Here is a 21,728-nt window from a genome sequence, read left to right on the forward strand (position 1 = left end):
GAGCAGCAATGGGTGAGCCAGGGTGCTGTTCGGTAGTCACTACTACGCTAGACGAGCAGGGGACACAGCGTTCAAAAAAGCTAGCTGGCCGGGGCTAGTAGATGGTTCTTCGGCGACATCGTAACAGAATAGCCTGTTGAGACCCTCTCGGACGGTTACGTCGTGATGGATCGGCGGGGCTCCGTGTCGGCAGTTAAAGGGTCCAGGCCAATTGGCAAAATAGGTATTGTAGCTCAAGAATTGGCTGAAGGACCTCTTCGGCTAGCCGGGAGATGGGCCTAGCTCCAGGCAAACTGGTGCTTGATTCGGGACAGAGACGTTAGCCAGGAGAAGCCACTCGGATAGCAGCTAGCTAGCTGCGATGATCCGGTGTAAAGGTTCAGAGCTTGCGGTAGGAATCCAGAGATGTGGTAGAGAAAGCAGTCTGATATGTTCTGGGTTGATATCACGCTGTGCAGAGTGGCAGGAATTGACCAGGCTGAGGCTGGCTAATGTCCGAGTTAACGGTGATGACCTCTAGCAGTGACTAATTGACTACTAGCTAGTTAGCTGGCTAGATTCTGATAAAGTGTAAAAAATAGCAGATCCATACCACATTGGGGGTTGCAGGAGAGTATGTTCAGTTCGTAGATGGAAATTGAGATTAAAAATATATGAAGAAAAATTATATATACACAGGACGGTACAAGACAAATAGACGTCTGCACAAACACACCGTCTCTGGACCAGACAGGACTGGTAAAAAGTGCTCTTCACTGACAAGTCGCGGTTGTGTCACCAGGAGTGATGGTCAGATTTGCGTTTATCGTCAAAGGAATGAGCGTTACAACGAGGCCTGTACTCTGGAGTGGGATCAATTGAGGTGGACGGTCCGTCATGGTCTGGGGCGGTGTGTCACAGCATCATCGGACTGAGCTTGTCATCATTGCAGGCAAAGTTGTGCGTTACAGGGAAGATATCCTCCTCCCTCATGTGGTACCCCTCCTGCAGGCTCTTCCTGACATGACCCTCCAGCATTACAATGCCACCAGCCGTACTGATCGTTCTGTGCGTGATTTCCTGCAAGACAGGAATGTCAGTGTCCTGCCATGACCAGCGAAGAACCCGGATCTACATGAACACATCTAGGACCTGTTGGATCGAAGGGTGAGGGAGATTCACCCCCCCCCCCCCAAAAAAAAAAAAAATGTCCCGGAACTTGCAGGTGCCTTGGAAGTGGGGTAACATCTCAACAAGAACTGGCAAATCTGGTGCAGTACATGAGATGCACTGCAGTACTTAATGCAGCTGGTGGCCAGATACTTTTGACCCCTCCCCCTTTGTTCAGGGACACATTATTCCATTTGTTAGTCACATGTTTTGTGGAACTTGTTCAGTTGTTGAATCTAAGATTTGTGCCAATATTTAAACAGGTTAAGTTTGCTGAAAAGAAACAGTTGACAGTGAGAGGATGTTTCTTTTTTTGCTGAGTTTAGAATAGAATGAGAAGTTTAAGAAAGTTCTTAGCTGTGAGTTGGCCAAGGATTTTAAAACTTGAGGCAAGATAACTACCATCCAATTTATCTAAGTCGGAAAGATCTCCTTTGTGTAGAGGGGGGACATGCTGCTTTCCAGATCTTAGGGAGAACACCCGAAACAATTGTGAAGTTAGGGAATATAGGTGAATGATTCTGCAATAAGTGGGACAGAGATGCACTTAGTACATCATAGATATAAAATGTTTGAAATTAAATGTTTGAAATTAAAATGAGAATGTGCATCTGGGAGCGCATCATTCTCTAGTCCGTTTCGAGGTGGATAAAGGACTCCTACTGGAATTAGAGGAATTTCCAGAAACTTATTTCAAATAGATGGCCAGTTGAGGCAATGAAATAAAGACATTTCAGCAACATGTCATTGTAAGAGCAACAATGTGTACTTAGTCACCATGGACTGGCCACATGGTACCATACCTCTCAAGCGCTCTGAAACAGCAATCACTCCAAATACAAAACACATCTTTATAGGTATAGATGAGAAGCATAGTTTTATAAAACATGACTTCACAACACCATCCAACACATTTAATGTTAACAGGCTTGGCAATTCTATGCAAAGGACTTAAGATACATTCAACTTCATACAATGGCATCAAACTAATACAAACAATTACTTCAGTATAATTTGTGATTTAAAATACATGTAGTAAGTAAACAAAATGGGTATAAAGAGCTGTGGCATTTTTTTAAAGGATATACTGTGTAACTTAATGCCTGGAGTCTTACATTGCATAAACAGTTTGGCAAGACTATTTAATATTGTATTGAGCAACATTAAGTTGAACACATCAGTACGTAAGAGATCAATATCAGTATACATATCAATATTACTGTCTTGAACATGATAATGGTTATTTACTGTCTCTTCCTAATTTTTTTGTGCATAAGGGAGTGTGGGTGCGTAGGAGCGTGTGTGTTAATCACCTGTGTAACTTCTATGTCTTCATGGTTTGTGTGCCCCCAGGTAATGCTTGCAAAGGCTACTACTTGTTCCTTGTTTTATTGGGAAAAGGATCACAAGCAGTGAGTCCTTTGGAGTATTCCATCAGTTTGTGCAGGGGACAGAAATGCATTGTTTTCCCCTCTCTGCCTTTACACCTAAGAGAGAGTAGATTAAGATTTGCAATGATTCTTCACCAGTCTTTCAGTGTTAGCCATGTGGATTGTGTGTGTGTTTACTCACTTTGTCCAGAGTGCCAGGCCACACAGAGACAGGACCACCATGGAGATGATGACCACGATGACCAGCGCACAGACAACCACAGCATCTGACACAAAACCAGGAGGTTGCTCTATAGCAAGGGAAAAAGAGATCGGTTCAAATATCCATTCTTACAGGGGGGTCCAAACATGGAAGAAAGTGCATTGATCCAGTAATTAGTATGAGTTTTGTTATGTAAAAGTGAGGCATTTGCATGGAAGAGGAACAGGCAACTCTATAAATTGCATTTAAGGATATCATTTCTGTATGGAGAAATGTTTTACCACAATGTTACCTGGGTGACAGAACCAACGACTCCAATCACTCCAGAAGCCTCTGTCAGCACAGTAGTGGTGCACCCTGGACCTGACCCGGAAGCAGTGGGCTCCATCCATTGAGAGGAAAGTGAGGGTCATCTCCCTGGTTACATTCCTCTGCTTCTGGTGACAGGAACAGTATCAGATTTTAGGAAAAACTTCAGAAAGTTTGTTCTCTAACCAATAACAATAGAATTTGCTTCTTCAAAGCGTCATCTAAGTACCTATCAATTATTCAATAATGTTATGCGTCAAAACATTAAAAGGTGTGAAAAAAATGTATATTTCTATATGAAGTTAATCCATGCATGTCATAAATACAGGGCGCGGTAAGGGCATACCAACAACTGCTGCCCGCCTACACCCTCGCTGGTTTCCACCTCATACTCCAGGCAGTGGCTGGGGATACTTTCATGGGGTAAGTCCCAGTGCACCTGGAGCCTCCTGTCTAAACCAGCCTCCAGATGCACTACCTCTATGGCTGCAGGCTTCACTGCAGAGTACACACAAAGGAGTCATGTTTTCTCAAAGAAAATTGAAAATGTCATCACCAGTATCGTGCACTGAGAAAAAACAGTTAGTAGGAAAAACAGTTACGCAAGCCTCTTAAGGGAAGGCAACACCCTGTTACACTCAACTCCCCGTGGAGTGAAAGAGGTATGTGATTGTAGGTGCGGGTAAGGATGGCAGAGAATATGACTTTTTCCTGGGAATTTATTTCCTTAACATGGTAATTGTGGGGAAAAGGGGCTGGATGGAACCAAATAAATTAAAAGTTAAGAGTCCCCACTCCTACCTATTTTAACACCACCTGGCACGCTATCCAAAATACACGGGGTGATCCACCCAGGTCTTACCTAGTGTGCATAGACAGAGTACATACTATGGGTATATGTATGCCCGCAGGCCTCTTGCCTAAGCACACCCAAGGTGCCTTCCCCCCTGGGAACAAATAAAACAGAATAATACAAACTTAAAGTGAACAGTTTCAATAATGAAAAACACTGAGTCCTATTGGCACACACCTTAGAAGTAGCAGCTACAAAACACTTTAAACAAGACTCTGAGCAACAACCAACACAGGACATCCAAGAAACACTCTTCCTCAAAGGAACACTGGCTTTTCAAGCTATGAAGGAGTCGGTAATTGCCGACAGCTGTATCCCCTAACAAGAGTGCGGGATCAGAGCTCCAATCTGCAATGGGGCTAACCAATCAGCTGTTTGGAAATATCCAGGAAGCCATTTCCTGAAATATACATATACACAAACAAACCCAAAAACACAGAAACTGGGGAACGTAACACGCTCACTGCAAAATCTGCAAACTCCCAGTTTGCAACAATAAAAAGCAACGCGCATCCCCAGTTAATAAAGTAGATGATATCTGTTTGGATATGTTAACACTGATTAAAAGACGTTATGGAAAGGAACTGTATGGGCAGTTGGACAATGTTTATGGAAAATAGCAAATATCCAAACAATAGCAGTATTGCATTGAAAAGGTGAGGCATATCATGGCCTGATGTGAGTGTTACCGTGGTTCTGAACTTGCAGGGAGAAGAACGCCGACCTCAAAGCCACCTTGGGGGAGGAGCTGTTCACACATATGTTGAAAGCACTAAATTCTGGGATAGATTCCCTGGTGAATGTGCAGCCAGTCCTGACCCCATTGGAGTGGATGTACTGAGGGCACTCCTCAGCCTGCGCCATCTCCCGATGCCTGGAGAAGCACACAGACACCCACAGAATGCAATTTAGGGCAGCATTCACAGAGATTATATTAATCCAGTGAAACCAGTATACACAGGTACAGACATGTAGGTAGTTTATATGGCAGGAGATATGTTATGATGTACATAATGTTATGATAGGGTGACATACCAAAAGTACAGACTGTGCTTGGAGTGGGCTGGCTCCTCTAATCTCACATCCCAGGTGCACTCCATGACCTCCTTCTGGTAGAACACGCAGCCAAATCCCTGGACCCTGGAGTCAACTGGACCTGGTAGGAATTCAAAAGAGATGAAGGGATTCATAGATTATCATGATGGTGCCTGTAGAGAATTCCATCCCTATCATTGATAATTTTCTATATATATATAGGATAATGAGAGGAAAGAAGTCTCTCCCTCTTTCTGTCAGGTTATCGGTGTCATTTAATCCGAACCAAACAACTCCATATTTACAAAAGAATATTGTCCTCCTGACCTCACCTGTGTTATTGGGTGGCAGGACCATCTTTGTGAAAGAGCTCTTTAGCTCAGTGCCGTTAGTGCAGGCTCCCCTCAGTACGGTTGAGATCCGTACCCTGACCTCCTTCTCCAGGTCAAACTGAGCACGGTACCATGTCCGTACAGTCCTGATCACCTATTCATACACAGACAATATTACATTCATGTTATTCATACCTCAGGAACTTGGTCACCACTCTGGTGTAATAGCTATAGACACAGATCATATTGAAAAGATTTGGAAAATCTGAAAATGTATTCATGATTCTCTCATGAACACAACAGTATAATTTAATGGAAGCTAAATGCGGTTATGTCTAAGCAACCACAAATCTAAACAGAGCCAAAGGATAACATTGTAGGGAAATATTCCACCATCATCACAGGCACACTTTGATCCACCCCTCTTCCCTGGCTCCATGTCCTGGCAAATATTACTCCCCCCACATATCCGGAGACGCCAAACTACCCACAGAATGATTGGAAAGGTCCAAAACGCCCCACAACTGCTGCTCCATAAGACCTCCTCAACCCATCAAAAATATGCCTCCCATTAAGTAAGCCAATCTGGGAACACCCACCCAATGACGACTTCAACACATATCTGACCTGGACACAATAATGGGAGTTAATGGACCTGACAGATAAGCACCTCATCACTATCCCCACACAACATCAGTCTGGTTTCACCCACCCCAGGAAGGAATAGTCCACCTTCAATATTTTCAGGACTGGCCCATGCGTCGCCAACCTCCACCGACGGAACATTAAAGAAAGCCCCCAATGTGCCGGTAGGGTGGAGAAAACCATGCGCCACATTGTTGAAGTCTGTCCAATTTACAAACTCAGCAGAGGCCTACTCGCCCTCAACACAGCAGGACCGGAAGCAATTGCTTGGCTAAGGGACTCTGCCTTCTCTAAATAAAATACAGTGCCTTGCAAAGGTATTCATCCCCCTTGGCATTTTTCCTATTTTGTTGCATCACAACCTGTAATTTGAATGGATTTTTATTTGGATTTCATGTAATGGACTTACACAAAACAGTCCAAATTGGTGAAGTGAAATAAAAAATTAATTAAAAAATGTAAGAAAAAATATATATTTTTAAGAAAAGTGGTGCATGCAATATGTATTCACCCCATTTGCTATGAAGCCCCTAAATAAGATCTGGTGCAACCAATTACCTTCAGAAGTCACATAATTAGTTGAATAAAGTCCACCTGTGTGCAATCTAAGTTTCACATGATCTGTCATATCTCAGTATATATACACCTGTTCTGAAAAGCCCCAGAGTCTGCAACACCACTAAGCAAGTGGCACCACCAGGCAAGTGGCACCATGAAGACCAAGGAGCTCTCCAAACAGGTCAGGGACAAAGTTGTGGAGAAGTACAGATCAGGGTTGGGCTATAAAAAAATATCAGAAACTTTGAACATCCCACGGAGCCACATTAAAGCCATTATTATAAATTGGAAAGATTATGGCACCACAACAAACCTGCCAAGAGAGGGTCACCCACCTAAACTCACGGACAAAAAAATAATCCTGAAGGAGCTGTAAAGCTCCACAGCGGAGATTGGAGTATCTGTCCATAGGAGCGCTTTAAGCCGTACACTCCACAGAGCTGGTGTTCGCCAAAAGGCATGTGGGAGTCTCCCCAAACATATGGAAGAAGGTACTCTGGTCAGGTGAGACTAAAATTTAGCTTTTTGGCCATCAAGGAAAAAGCTATGTCTAGCGCAAAACCCAACACCTCTCATCACTCCGAGAACACCATCCCCACAGTGAAGCATGGTGGTGGCAGCATCATGCTGTGGGGATGTTTTTCCATTGGCAGGGACTGGGAAACTGGTCAGAATTGAAGGAATGATGGATGGCGCTAAATACAGAGAAATTCTTGGGGGAAACCCGTTCCAGTCTTCCAGAGATCTGAGACTGGGATGGAGGTTCACCTTCCAGCAGGACAATGACCCTAAGCATACTGCTAAAGCAACACTCGAGTGGTTTAAGGGGAAACCACTCTGGGAAACCACCATTTTTGTCTTATTTCTTGTTTGTTTCACAATAAAACATATATTGCATCTTCAAGGTGTTAGGCATGTTGGATTATTACAATATACAACCCCCCACCCCCAATTTTTTTAATTTTAAATTCCAGGTTGTAAGGCAACAAAATAGGAAAAATGCCAAGGTGGGTGAATACTTTCGCAACCCACTGTAAATGGGGAAATATTAACATTACTGGTCTTGGCAGGCTGTTTATGGATGGTGTACCACATTTTTAAAAATATTATTCTGTGTATAAGAACATAGTGTCCTTGGCCAGGGCCTCAGTGGCCTTAGGACACACAGTCCTGACAGACAGGCAACACTGTACAAGTGTTTCTAGAATAACCCTCCAGTGTGTCAGGTACACATTTGGCAATGTCTAGTTATGTGTCCAGTGACTTACAGTCCATCTGTTCTGGTATGTGTTGAAGTATTCCAGGTGGTATCTCATTGAGCAGTCAGTCACGTTGGTCAGGCTGACAGGAGACGTCCAGTGGATGTCGAGCTGCCCAAGGTGGCCAAGGTCATCAACCCCAACGTTCTCAGGAGGATCCACTGAAAGTCAATGAGATACACAGTATTTCCAGGTCAAAGGTTTATAGAGCAAAGGCACTAAGCTTGCGGTAAGCATTAAAGGGGCAATTGGTACATACATTTCTTGACATTTAAATTATTTTTTCTTTATTTTTACTATTTTCTACATTGCAGAATAATAATGAAGACATCAAAATGATGAAATAACAATTATGTAATCATGTATAATATTTTAAAATGTGTTAAAAGTGTTGTTTTTCAAGAAACAAACATGAAACCCGGTATAAAGACTTGACATCTAGTGGAAGCTATAAGTACTGCAATCTGGGAGGGATTTTCATATATAGACCCATAGACTTGCATTGGAAAGGCTTGTGACCTCCCCAAAACAATTTCCAGATGGATTTACCTTGGGTTTTCGCCTGCCATATCAATTCTGTTATACCCACAGACATTATTTTAACAGTTTTAGAAACTTCAAAGTGTTTTCTATCGAATTCTACCAATTATATGCATATCCTAGCTTCTGGGCCTGAATAACAGGCAGTTTACTTTGGGCAAGTTAGTCAGGCGGAAATTCAGGATACAAGTTAATAAATGGATCACTAGTCACTTTAAATAATGCCACTTTAATAATGTTTACATCGTATACCATCTATTGCATCTTGCCTATGCCTCTTGGTCATCGCTCATCCATATATTTATATGTACATATTATTATTCCATCTCTTTAGTTTTGTGTGTATTAGGTAGTTGTTGTGGAATTGTTATATTACTTGAAAGATATTGATGCACTGAACTAGAAGCACAAGCATTTCGCTACACTCGCATTAACATCTGCTAACCATGTGTAAAATTTGATTTGATTTGCTGAGCACTTGTTGGCTGGTTTCCTTCACTCTGCAGTCCAATTCATTCCAAACCATCTCAATTGGGTTGAGGTTGGGTGATTGTGGAGGCCAGGTCATCTGATACAGCACTCAATCAATCTCCTTCTTGGTAAAATAGCCCTTACACAGCCTGGAGGTGTGTTGGGTCATTGTCCTGTTGAAAAACAAATTATAGTCCCACTAAAGGCAAACCAGATGGGATGGCAAAGTGCTGCAGAATGCTGTGGTAGCCATGCTGGTTAAGTGTGCCATGAATTCTAAATAATTCACTGACAGAGTCACCAGCAAAGCACCATCACACCTCCTCCTCCATGCTTCACAGTGGGAACCACACATGTGGAGATCATCCGTTCACCTACTCTGCATCTCACAAAGACATGGCGGTTGGAACCAAAAATCTCACATTTGGACTCATCAGACCAAAGGACAGATTTCCACCGATCTAATGTTCATTGCTCGTGTTTCTTGGCCCAAAATTTGAATTTCGACCATGAAGGCCTGATTCTCACACAGTCTCCTCTGAAAAGTTGATGTTGAGATGTGTCTGTTAATTGAACTCTGTGAATAATTTATTTGGGCTGCAATCTGAGGTGCAATTAACTCTAAAGAACATATCCTCTGCAGCAGAGGTAACTCTGGGTCTTCCTTACCTGCTGCGGTCCTCATGAGAGCCAGTTTCATCATAGCGCTTGATTATTTTTGCGACTGCACCTTCATGTCTTAAAGTAATGATGTACTGTCACTAGCCTGCTATTCGGTGTAGTGGCTGTGTGGTCCCAAATTTGGGATTACGGGGCTTTTTTCCAAGTTTAAAATTATAAACAATCAACATTGGCCATGGTGTCAATGAAGCATGATTTGTGCCGCGGTCATAACAACTCGGAACTGCAACAACTTCAGTGAGTTCAAGACACACCTCTCCGCGGCATCGCCGGACAGAGCTGGGGCTCTGCGCCTATTGTGGCCAAGAGGGACACCAGCTTCAGTGGTGCCCAGGGTGTCCTAACCTGGGGTGCACTAGAGCAGAGTGGCGGCCCGTGACCTTCTGTCTCCCAGTGTAGGCATGAGTATTCCATCATCATTTTCCGCCAAATCCTTTCTGGTGTCAATTTCACTGGCTGGCTATCCCCCATGGATCTCCACTTTCTGATGGATTTACCACTATTCTGGTTGTTGTTGACAGATTCTCAAAATGATTCCTCTCTCTGGTCTACCTACAGCTCTCTAGTTCGCTGAGGCACTATTCCAGCAAGTCTTCTGGCACTAGGACCTTCCGGAGGACGTTGGTTCCGACCCTGGTCCTCAATTCACATTTCGGGTCTGGAAAGTCTTCATGAAGAAGCTGGGGGCCACGGTTAGCCTCACATCTGGGTACTGGCCTCAGTCTAACACGCAGGCGGAGAGGACCAACCAAGAGCTGGGGAGGTTCCTAAGGAGTCACTGCCAGGACCGGCAGGGGAAGTGGGCCCGGTTCTGTCCCTGGGCAGAATACGCCCAGAACGCACTTCGTCACTCCTCCACTGGGCTGACTCCCTTCCAGTGCATCCTGGGATATCAACTGGCCTTGGCTACGTGGACTCCGAGCCAGACCGAGGCCTCTGCAGTTGACGAGTGGTTCTTGCTTGCAGAGGATTTCACGTAAGGCTCCAGCACACTGTCCACCATCAGAAGGATCAGGCGGATGGCACCACAGTAAGTTTACCGTGTTTCATCCTGGTGATCGCGTCTGGCTCTCCACCAGGAACCTCCTACTCCACCTGCCCTGCCGGTTGCTGCGTACTCAACACAGGGAAGGAATCGGGCCCATTCCCCCTGCTGGTCCTGGCAATGGCTCCTCAGGAACCTCCCCAGCTCCTGGTTCATCCTCTCCACCTGCCCGTTAGACTGAGGCCTATACCCGGAAGTGAGGCTGACCGTGACCCCAAGCTTCTCCATACCCGTCATCTGAATTGGGGTCCACGGTCGAAGACAATGTCCTCTGGAAGACCATAATGCCGGAAGACTTGCTGGAACAGTGCCTCTGCGACCTGTAGAGCAGTAGGGAGACCAGAGAGAGGGCTGAAACGACAGGATTTGGAGAATATATCCACAACCATGAAAATGGTGGTGAACCTCCGGCGCCGACAGAGATGGCCGCCTCGCTTCGCGTTCCTAGGAAACTATGCAGTTTTATTTATTTTTTTAGGTGCTATTTCTTACATTGGTACCCCAGGTCATCTTAGGTTTCACTACATACAGTCGAGAAGAACTACTGAACATAAGAGCAGCGTCAACTCACCATCAGTACGACCAAGAATATGACTTTCGCGAAGCGGATCCTGTGTTCTGCCTTTCAACCAGGACAACGGAATGGATCCCAGCTGGTGACCCAAAAAAACTACTTCGTAAAAGGGGGAAACGGAGCGGTCTTCTGGTCAGACTCCGGAGACGGGCACATCGTGCACCACTCCCTAGCATTCTTCTCGCCAATGTCCAGTCTCTTGACAACAAGGTTGATGAAATCCGAGCAAGGGTAGCATTCCAGAGGGACATCAGAGACTGTAACGTTCTTTGCTTCACGGAAACATGGCTCACTGGAGAGACGCTATCGGAGTCGGTGCAGCCAACTGGTTTCTCCACGCATCGCGCAGACAGAAACAAACATCTTTCTGGTAAGAAGAGGGGCGGGGGCGTATGCTTCATGGTTAACGTGACGTGGTGTGATCATAACAACATACAAGTACTCAAGTCCTTCTGTTCACCTGATTTAGAATTCCTCACAATCAAATGTCGACCGCATTATCTACCAAGGGAATTCTCTTCGATTATAATCACAGCCGTATATATTCCCCCCCAAGCAGACACATCGATGGCTCTGAACGAACTTTATTTGACTCTTTGCAAACTGGAATCCATTTATCCGGAGGCTGCTTTCATTGTAGCTGGGGATTTTAACAAGGCTCACCGCCTGGTACGGCTTTAACTGAAAACACTCCCTAAATTTTATCAGCATATCGATTGCGCAACCAGGGCTGGAAAAACCTTGGATCACTGCTATTCTAACTTCCGCGACGCATATAAGTCCCTGCCCCGCCCTCCTTTCGGAAAAGCTGACCACGACTCCATTTTGTTGATCCCTGCCTGCAGACAGAAACTAAAACAAGAAGCTCCCGCGCTGAGGTCTGTTCAACGCTGGTCCGACCAATCTGATTCCACACTCCAAGACTGCTTCCATCACGTGGACTGGGATATGTTTCGTATTGCGTCAGACAACAACATTGATGAATACGCTGATTCGGTGAGCGAATTCATTAGAACGTGCATTCCCATAGCAACGATTAAAACATTCCCAAACCAGAAACCGTGGATTGATGGCAGCATTCGCGTGAAACTGAAAGCCCGAACCACTGCTTTTAATCAGGGCAAGGTGACCGGAAACATGACAGAATACAAACAGTGTAACTATTCCCTCCGCAAGGCAATCAAACAAGCTAAGCGTCAGTATAGAGACAAAGTAGAATCTCAATTCAACGGCTCAGACACAAGAGGTATGTGGCAGGGTCTACAGTCAATCACGGATTACAAAAAGAAAACCAGCCCTGTCACGGACCAGGATGTCTTGCTCCCAGGCAGACTAAATAACTTTTTTGCCAGCTTTGAGGACAATACAGTGCCACTGACACGGCCCGCAACTAAAACATGCGGACTCTCCTTCACTGCAGCCGACGTGAGGAAAACGTTTAAACGTGTCAACCCTCGCAAGGCTGCAGGCCCAGACAGCATCCCCAGCCGCGCCCTCAGAGCATGCGCAGACCAGCTGGCTGGTGTGTTTACGGACATATTCAATCAATCCCTATCCCAGTCTGTTGTTCCCACATGCTTCAAGAGGGCCACCATTGTTCCTGTTTCCAAGAAAGCTAAGGTAACTGAGCTAAACGACTACCGCCCCGTAGCACTCACTTCGGTCATCATGAAGTGCTTTGAGAGACTAGTCAAGGACCATATCACCTCCACCCTACCTGACACCCTAGACCCACTCCAATTTGCTTACCGCCCAAATAGGTCCGCAGACGATGCAATCTCAACCACACTGCACACTGCCCCAACCCATCTGGACAAGAGGAATACCTATGTGAGAATGCTGTTCATCGACTACAGCTCGGCATTCAACACCATAGTACCCTCCAAGCTCGTCATCAAGCTCGAGACCCTGGGTCTCGACCCCGCCCTGTGCAACTGGGTACTGGACTTCCTGACGGGCCGCCCCCAGGTGGTGAGGGTAGGCAACAACATTTCCACCCCGCTGATCCTCAACACTGGGGCCCCACAAGGGCGAGTTCTGAGCCCTCTCCTGTACTCCCTGTTCACCCACGACTGCGTGGCCACGCACGCCTCCAACTCAATCATCAAGTTTGCGGACGACACAACAGTGGTAGGCTTGATTACCAACAACGACGAGACGGCCTACAGGGAGGAGGTGAGGGCCCTCGGAGTGTGGTGTCAGGAAAATAACCTCACACTCAACGTCAACAAAACTAAGGAGATGATTGTGGACTTCAGGAAACAGCAGAGGGAACACCCCCCTATCCACATCGATGGAACAGTAGTGGAGAGGGTAGTAAGTTTTAAGTTCCTCGGCGTACACATCACAGACAAACTGAATTGGTCCACCCACACAGACAGCATCGTGAAGAAGGCGCAGCAGCGCCTCTTCAACCTCAGGAGGCTGAAGAAATTCGGCTTGTCACCAAAAGCACTCACAAACTTCTACAGATGCACAATTGAGAGCATCCTGTCAGGCTGTATCACCGCCTGGTACGGCAACTGCTCCGCCCACAACCGTAAGGCTCTCCAGAGGGTAGTGAGGTCTGCACAACGCATCACCGGGGGCAAACTACCTGCCCTCCAGGACACCTACACCACCCGATGTCACAGGAAGGCCATAAAGATCATCAAGGACAACAACCACCCGAGCCACTGCCTGTTTACCCCGCTATCATCCAGAAGGCGAGGTCAGTACAGGTGCATCAAAGCTGGGACCGAGAGACTGAAAAACAGCTTCTATCTCAAGGCCATCAGACTGTTTCAACAGCCACCACTAACATTGAGTGGCTGCTGCCAACACACTGACTCAACTCCAGCCACTTTAATAATGGGAATTGATGGGAATTGATGTAAAATATATCACTAGCCACTTTAAACAATGCTACCTAATATAATGTTTACATACCCTACATTATTCATCTCAAATGTATATGTATATACTGTACTCTATCATCTACTGCATCTTTATGTAATACATGTATCACTAGCCACTTTAACTATGCCACTTTGTTTACATACTCATCTCATATGTATATACTGCACTCAATACCATCTAATGTATCTTGCCTATGCCGCTCTGTACCATCACTCATTCATATATCTTTATGTACATATTCTTTATCCCCTTACACTTGTGTCTATAAGGTAGTAGTTTTGGAATTGTTAGCTAGATTACTTGTTGGTTATTACTGCATTGTCGGAACTAGAAGCACAAGCATTTCGCTACACTCGCATTAACATCTGCTCACCATGTGTATGTGACAAATACAATTTGATTTGATTTATGATTTGATTTTGATTTGAAACCGTCAGTGGAGGGGAGATCAGTGACAAAGTCAATGGATGGATGAGACCAGGGACGCTGGAAGGAGTTTCCCTGCTGGAGCGTGCCGAAGGGACTTAGTTTGGGCACACACAGAACAGGAGTTGACGTAGCGAATAACGTCCTGCGCCAAGGTGTGCCACCAATACCTTTTGGAGAGCGATTGTATAGTACGGGTGATCCCAGGATGTCCAGCGACGAGAGATGTGTTTGCCCAGGTCAACAGCCGCTCCCTTATCCCCATGGGAACGTAGGTACGCTCAGGAGGACAGGTAGAGGGTGCGGGTTCCCTCTCCAGAGCCTGGCAAATATCCAAATCTACGTTGCAGACCACAGGGGCTATGATTCGAGAAGGAACAGGAAAACAGGTCCTCCGGCATTTGGGTGACCAGTCCGTGATTCTCATCCTCGACCATGAGATGGTGGGGTTATGGCGTTGCAGCCATGGGAAGCCGAGAATGATCTGGTGAGCTGGTGGCCTAATGATGAAGAAGGGAATGTTTTCCTGATGAATGGGCTCCACGGTGAGGATTTTTTTACCTTTATTTAACTAGGCAAGTGAGTTAAGAACAAATTCTTATTTTCAATGATGGCCTAGGAACAGTGGTTTAACTGCCTGTTCAGGGGCAGAACGACAGATTTGTACCTTGTCAGCTCTGGGATTTAAACTTGCTACCTTTCGGTCACTAGTTCAACACTCTAACCACTAGGCTACCCTGCCGCCCCTAGTGGTGTGGTGATGTGTGATGGTTCTGGATCCTAGTGGCTTATTATCAACGGCTTGAACCAGAAACAAAGAGGAGAGTGGGTATGAGGTGATGTTCAGAGACGAGACCTGGTCAATATATATATATATGGTCAATAATGTTCCCCGCAGCACCGGAATCCACTAGCGCTGTAGAAACAGAGGGACAGCCAGCTATTGTGATCAACACTAAAAAGTGTTTGGCAGAAAATGATGAAGATGGGATACTCACACCTGCCCCAGGAGATGGAAGATCACATGACCGTCCCTCTGCTCTCGTGGATCCCGAGTTGGGACGTACCGGACATTGCTGAAGCTGGTGCCCCCTTGACCACAATAGAGACAGAGCCCCAGCTGTCTCCGTCTACATCGGATGCTGCTACTGTCCAGAAGGTGAGCGTGTACTGGGCAGTGGTCTAGTCATCCTGCTGTAGTTGGAGTAGGCGCTCACCCCTCTCTCTGCCCTCCGGTGGATGATCAAAGATACCTCTGAACAGAGCCATGAACCCCTCATATGAAGCCAGCTCCTCCTCTCCTCTCTCCCAGATGCCTGCCGTCAGCAGAGAAATAATCGTGGCAACCTTGGACCTCTTGGTGGTGGGGAATCCCATCTGGTGCGCAGAATAGAGGGAGCACTGGAATAGGAAGCCACAGCATTTAGATAAAATTCAGTCATATTTATCCCAGAGGGACAAATGGGCATCACTGACCTGGGCAGACAGCTGAATGGACTGGTGTGTTTGCTCGCTGGGTCGACTGGTGGCAGAGTATCCTACGCTAGAAGAAGGCAACGCTACTCAGGTATGTTTGAGACTCGGTCTCAACCTTTAAGTCTTTACTGAAGACTCATCTCTTCAGTAGGTCATGTGATTGAGTGTAGTCTGGCCCAGGAGTGTGAAGGTGAACGGAAAGGCTCTGGAGCAACAAACCGCCCTTGCTGTCTCTGCCTGGCCGGTTCCCCTCTCTCCACTGGGATTCTCTGCCTCTAACCCTATTACAGTGGCTGAGTCACTGGCTTACTGGTGCTCTTCCATGCTGTCCCTAGGAGGGGTGCGTCACTTGAATGGGTTGAGTCGCTGACGTGGTCTTCCTGTCTGGGTTGGCGCCCCCGCTTGGGTTGTGCCGTGGCGGAGATCTTTGTGGGCTATACTTGGCCTTGTCTCAGGATGGTAAGTTGGTGGTTGAAGGTATCCCTCTAGTGGTGTGGGGGCTGTGCTTTGGCAAAGTGGGTGGGGTTATATCCTGCCTGTTTGGCCCTGTCCTGGGGTATCATCGGATGGGGGCACAGTGTCTCCTGACCCCTCCTGACCCCTCCTGTCTCAGCCTCCAGTATTTATGCTGCAGTAGTTTATGTGTCGGGGGGCTAGGGTCAGTCATTATCTGGAGTATTTCTCCTGTCTTATCCAGTGTCCTGAGTGAATTTAAGTATGCTCTCTCTAATTCTCTCTTTCTTTCTTTCTTTCTCTCCCTCGGAGGACCTGAGCCCTAGGACCATGCCTCAGGACTACCTGGCTACAATGCCACTTAATATAATGTTTACATACCCTACATTACTCATCTCATATGTGTATGTATATATATATACTGTACTCATTTAAACTGCTGCATCTTGCTGCATCTTGCCATCTTTATGTAATACATGTATCACTAGCCACTTTAAACTATGCCACTTTATGTTTATATACCCTACATTACTCATCTCATATGTATATACTCTACTCTATACCATCTACTGCATCTTGCCTATGCTGCTCTGTACTATCACTCATTCATACTGTATATCTTTATGTACATATTCTTTATCCCTTTACACTTGTGTGTATAAGGTAGCAGTTGTGGAATTGTTAGGTTAGATTACTTGTTGGTTATTACTGCGTTGTCAGAACTAGAAGCACAAGCATTTCGCTACACTCGCATTAACATCTGCTAACCATGTGTATGTGACTAATACAATTTGATTTGATTTGCTGTATGTCACCTTGATTACTCAAAATTCTCTCAACCTGTGCGCCTACATTGTAAACTTTCATTCACAGGCTAAGTTGTAGCAACCTCATGATGGGTATAGGAAAATGTGAGTATCATGTAGTAGGCTAAATCTATCAATGTTACATTGAGCTGGGTGAATGGAATATGAATGACAGTCATCCAATATGCTGTAATATAAATAAGGTAATGTTCATTAAAAAAAGTACAATCTTCCCTCATCTTAAGCAACACCGACCGCCACTGATTTATTGCCACAGGGGCCCACCTCTTGCCTTCAGAAAGCATTTATACCCCTTGACTTATTGCACATTTTGTTGTGTTACAGCCTGAACTCAATATTGATTAAAAAAATAATAATAATTCACCCATCTACGCACAAGTGAAAACATGTTTTTAGAAATGTTTGCAAATTTATTGAAAATAAAATGCATAAATATCTCATTTACATAGGTTTTCACACTCCTGAGTCAATACTTTGTAGAAGCACCTTTGGCAGCAATTACAGTGGTGAGTCTTACCCAGAAAGTCTCCAAGAGCTTTCCACACCTGGACATTTGCCCATTATTCTTTTCAAGATTCTTCAAGCTCTGTCAAATTGAATTGTTGATACACCATCCAAAGTGTAATTAATAACTTCACCATGCTCAAAGGAATATTAAATGTCTTTTTTTTCTTCTTTTCTTTTTTTACCCATCTACCAATAGGTGCCCTTCTTTGCGAGCGGTTGGAAATCTTCCCTGGTCTTTGTGGTTGAAACTGTGTTTGAAATTCACTGCTCGACTGAGGGACCTTATAGATAATTGTATGTTTGGGGTAAAGAGATGAGGTAGTCATTCAAAAATCATGTTAAACACTATTATTGCACACAGAGTGAGTCCATGTAACTTATTAAGCAAATGTTTACTCCTGAACTTATTTAGGCTTGCCATAACAAAGGGGTTGAATACTTTTTGACTCAAGTTGTTTCAGCTTTTCATTTTTAATTCATTTGTAAACATTTTTAATAACATAATTCCAATTTGGCACTGTGGGGTATTGTGTGTAGGCCAGTGGAAAAAACATCTCAATTTAATTCATTTTAAATTCAGGCTGTAACACAACAAAATGTGGAAAAAGTCAATGGGGTGTGAAAACTTTCTGAAGGTATTGCTGATAACGGGAGGAGTTGATACTCAAAGTAAAGTACATGGGAGGGATCTGAAATAATCTAGTAAATGTCTGTTAAAAAATAGTCTGCATGCAGGGATTCTGTCTCACATCCATGACCTTCACAACAATTTATTTGGGACCAGCTTTTGTTTTAGATCAATCTGATGTAGAATGGAAATCTGCCTGTGATTACAAGTTATTACAGTAAGACAGTGATGAATGAATAGAAAAATACACCTGTAGAGACTAACCTGTCATTTCTTGTGGCTTGATGCACTGACTCCAGTCAGATATAAGCATTAATATGGCTGTCAGCCACCACCCTTTTCTACTCTTCAGCATTCTCTTAACTGGCCCCTGGAACATCATGAGAATTGAATTGTACAATTTAGTATTGATAAATCAATCACATATATCTTATCATGAATTATACTCTCAGCAAACACCAGTATAGTACAGTACAGTACAGTAAAGTATGGCATCTGAAGGGTATGGAATGATCCTGATAAACACAATATTATGTAGATGAAAACAAAAACATGCATTATTTCAAATAAATGTGTAATTGTCTTGATATAAACCTCAGGTACAGTGCCTTCAGAAAGTATTCATAACCCTTGACTTATTCCACATTTTGTTGTGGGATTAAAATTTATTTCACTGTAATTTGTCAACCATCTACACAAAATACTCTAATGTCAAAGTGGAAGAAATCTCCTTTACTTTCTGAAGGCACTGTACCTTTTAAGTCTTAATAATGTGAAGAAAATACATGATAATAATCTATTGGACTGAATGCCATTGAATTCTCTATAGAATATCAATATAAATATACTGTTGTTAATGTACAAAGTAAATGTTTTCAAGCATGTACAGTAGAGAATGCTTACACTATACAGTGAACACAGGCTTTTACATTAAAGCATGTGTTTACAAAAGCAACCCACAACTTGTATGTTTGCTTTATATCAACAGTTTAGCAGAATATAAAAATGCTATAATTTGGATCCAATACAGAGAGAACAGAGAAGATAAAAGTGCATAGCCACAGACAAGGAGTACTTACTGTGAATTGAGTGAGAGAGCTCCTGTGTAGATGTTTGACAGCCTGCACCATCTAATCAGGGCTGTGCGAAGTGCCTGCTTTTGTATTCTCTGGTGAACTACAGCGCAGCAGAAGCAGCAGGGAAAGACTACAGTCTGTCTCAGGGGTCATGTATTGATGTCTCAGGGGTCATATACTGTACTCTGTAAGTCTGGATTCTCTACCAAACAAGGACACTCATATTTAGTGTGAGTCTGCAGTTTTATCAGATTCCTGATGAACAGATGTATAAATAGAATGCGAAAGCCCTGTCAGCCTATCTACCCAGCCTGTGAGTGTGGTCATGGATGTGGTTCTGTGGAAGGGGAGTCATGCTGTTGCTCTGACCTGGATGGGTGGGGGTTGCAGGCTGAAGGTCTCTCATACTAACGGATGTTTTGTTTCCCTTTTCCCTTTTCCCAGGAATCATATATATATATATACACACACTCTAAGTGGCGATATCAAAAATATACAGTATACAGTCAAAGTTTGGACACATTTACTCATTCAAGTTTTTTCAATGTTTTTCTTTATTTGTACTATTTTCTACATTGTAGAATAATAGTGAAGACATCAAAACTACGAAATAACTCATGGAATCATGTAGTAACCAAAAAAAGTGTTAAATAAAAAAATATATAGATGTATATTTGAGATTCTTCAAAGTAGCCACCATTTTCCTTGATGACAGCTTTGCACGTGCTTGGCATTCTCTCAACCAGCTTCATGAGGTATGAGGTCACCTGGAATGCATTTCAATTAACAGGTATGTCTTGTTAAAAGTTCATTTGTGGAATTTATTTGATTCTTAATGCGTTTGATCAATCAGTTGTGTTGTGACAAGGTAGGGGTGGTTTACAGAAGATAGCCCTAGTCCATATTATGGCAAGAACAGCTCAAATAAGCAAAGAGAAACGACAGTCCATCATTCCTTTAAGACATGAAGGTCAGTCAATGCGGAACATTTCAAGAAAGTTTCTTCAAGTGCAGTCACAAAACCCATCAAGTGCTATGATGAAACTGACTCTCATGAGGACCGCCACAAGAAGGAAGACCCAGAGCTATCTCTGCTGCAGAGGATAAGTTCATTAGAGTTACCACCCTCAGAAATTTCAGCCCAAATAAATGCTTCACAGAGTTCAAGTAACAGACACATATCAACATCAACTGTTCATAGGAGACTGCATAAATCAGGCCTTCATGGTCAAATTGCTGCAGAGAAACCACTACTAAAGCACACCAATAATAATAAGAGACTTGCTTGGGCCAAGAAACACGAGCAATGGACATTAGACCGGTGGAAATCTGTCCTTTGGTCTGTTGAGTCCAAATTTAAGATTTTTGGTTCCAATCCCTGTGTCTTTGTGAGACGCAGAGTAGGTGAATGGATGATCTCTGCATCTGTGGTTCACACCGTGAAGCATGGAGGAGGTGTGATGGTGTGGGGGTGCTTTGCTGGTGACACTGTCAGTGATTTATTTAGAATTCAAAGCACACTTAACCAGCATGCTACCACAGCATTCTGCAGCAATACGCCGTCCCATCTGGTTTGCGCTGAGTGGGTCTATCATATGTTTTTCAACAGGACAATGACCCAACACACCTCCAGGCGGTGTAAGGGCTATTTTACCAAGAAAGAGATTGATTGAGTGCTGCATCAGATGACCTGGCCTCCACAATCACCCGACCTCAACCCAGTTGAGATGGTTTGGGATGAGTTGGTCCGCAGAGTGAGGGAAAAGCAGCCAACAAATGCTCAGTATAGGTGGGAACTCCTTCAAGACTGTTGGAAAAGCATTCCAGGTGAAGCTCGTTCAGAGAATGCAAAGTGTGCAAAGCTGTCATCAAGGAAAAGGCTGGCTACTTTGAATCATCTAAAATAAAAAATATATTTTGATTTGTTTAACGCTTTTTTTGGTGACTATAATGATTCCATTGTGTTATTTCATAGTTTTGATGTCTTCACTATTATTATACAATGTAGCAAATGGTAAAAATAAAGAACAACTCTTCAATGAGTAGCTGTGTCCAAACTTTTGACTGGTGCTGTATGTATGCATGACTGTGTCCAAACTTTTGTCTGGTGCTGTATGTATGCATAACTGTGTCCAAACCTTTGACTGGTGCTGTATGTATGCATGACTGTGTCCAAACTTTTGTCTGGTGCTGTATGTATGCATAACTGTGTCCAAACTTTTGACTGGTGCTGTATGTATGCATGACTGTGTCCAAACTTTTGACTGGTGCTGTATGTATGCATGACTGTGTCCAAACTTTTGACTGGTGCTGTATGTATGCATGACTGTGTCCAAACTTTTGACTGGTGCTGTATGTATGCATGACTGTGTCCAAACTTTTGACTGGTGCTG

General features: G+C 44.2%; 1 protein-coding gene across 2 annotated transcripts; it reads right to left on the reverse strand.

Moving 5' to 3' along the window:
* Positions 1–1,980: 1,980 nt before the first annotated feature.
* Positions 1,981–19,652, reverse strand: LOC112231279 (interleukin-13 receptor subunit alpha-2). 2 transcript variants are annotated; one of them, XM_024397947.2, is made up of 10 exons: positions 19,339–19,652; positions 18,524–18,629; positions 7,743–7,894; positions 5,272–5,425; positions 4,940–5,060; positions 4,594–4,778; positions 3,398–3,549; positions 3,035–3,176; positions 2,722–2,830; positions 1,981–2,636 (listed from the first exon to the last, which is right to left on the reverse strand). In XM_024397947.2, exons 1-10 carry the CDS (start codon positions 19,387–19,389, stop codon positions 2,522–2,524), a joined length of 1,287 nt encoding a protein of 428 aa, XP_024253715.1. In that variant the 5' UTR covers positions 19,390–19,652; the 3' UTR covers positions 1,981–2,521. The 2 variants fall into 2 exon arrangements, with proteins under 2 accessions (XP_024253715.1, XP_024253714.1); XM_024397946.2 differs by having other exon boundaries at positions 3,035–3,179; positions 19,339–19,651.
* Between the last annotated feature and the right edge of the window lie 2,076 nt (positions 19,653–21,728).

The sequence above is a fragment of the Oncorhynchus tshawytscha genome, linkage group LG33 (assembly GCF_018296145.1).
Source record: "Oncorhynchus tshawytscha isolate Ot180627B linkage group LG33, Otsh_v2.0, whole genome shotgun sequence".
Taxonomy (NCBI): Eukaryota; Metazoa; Chordata; class Actinopteri; order Salmoniformes; family Salmonidae; genus Oncorhynchus; species Oncorhynchus tshawytscha.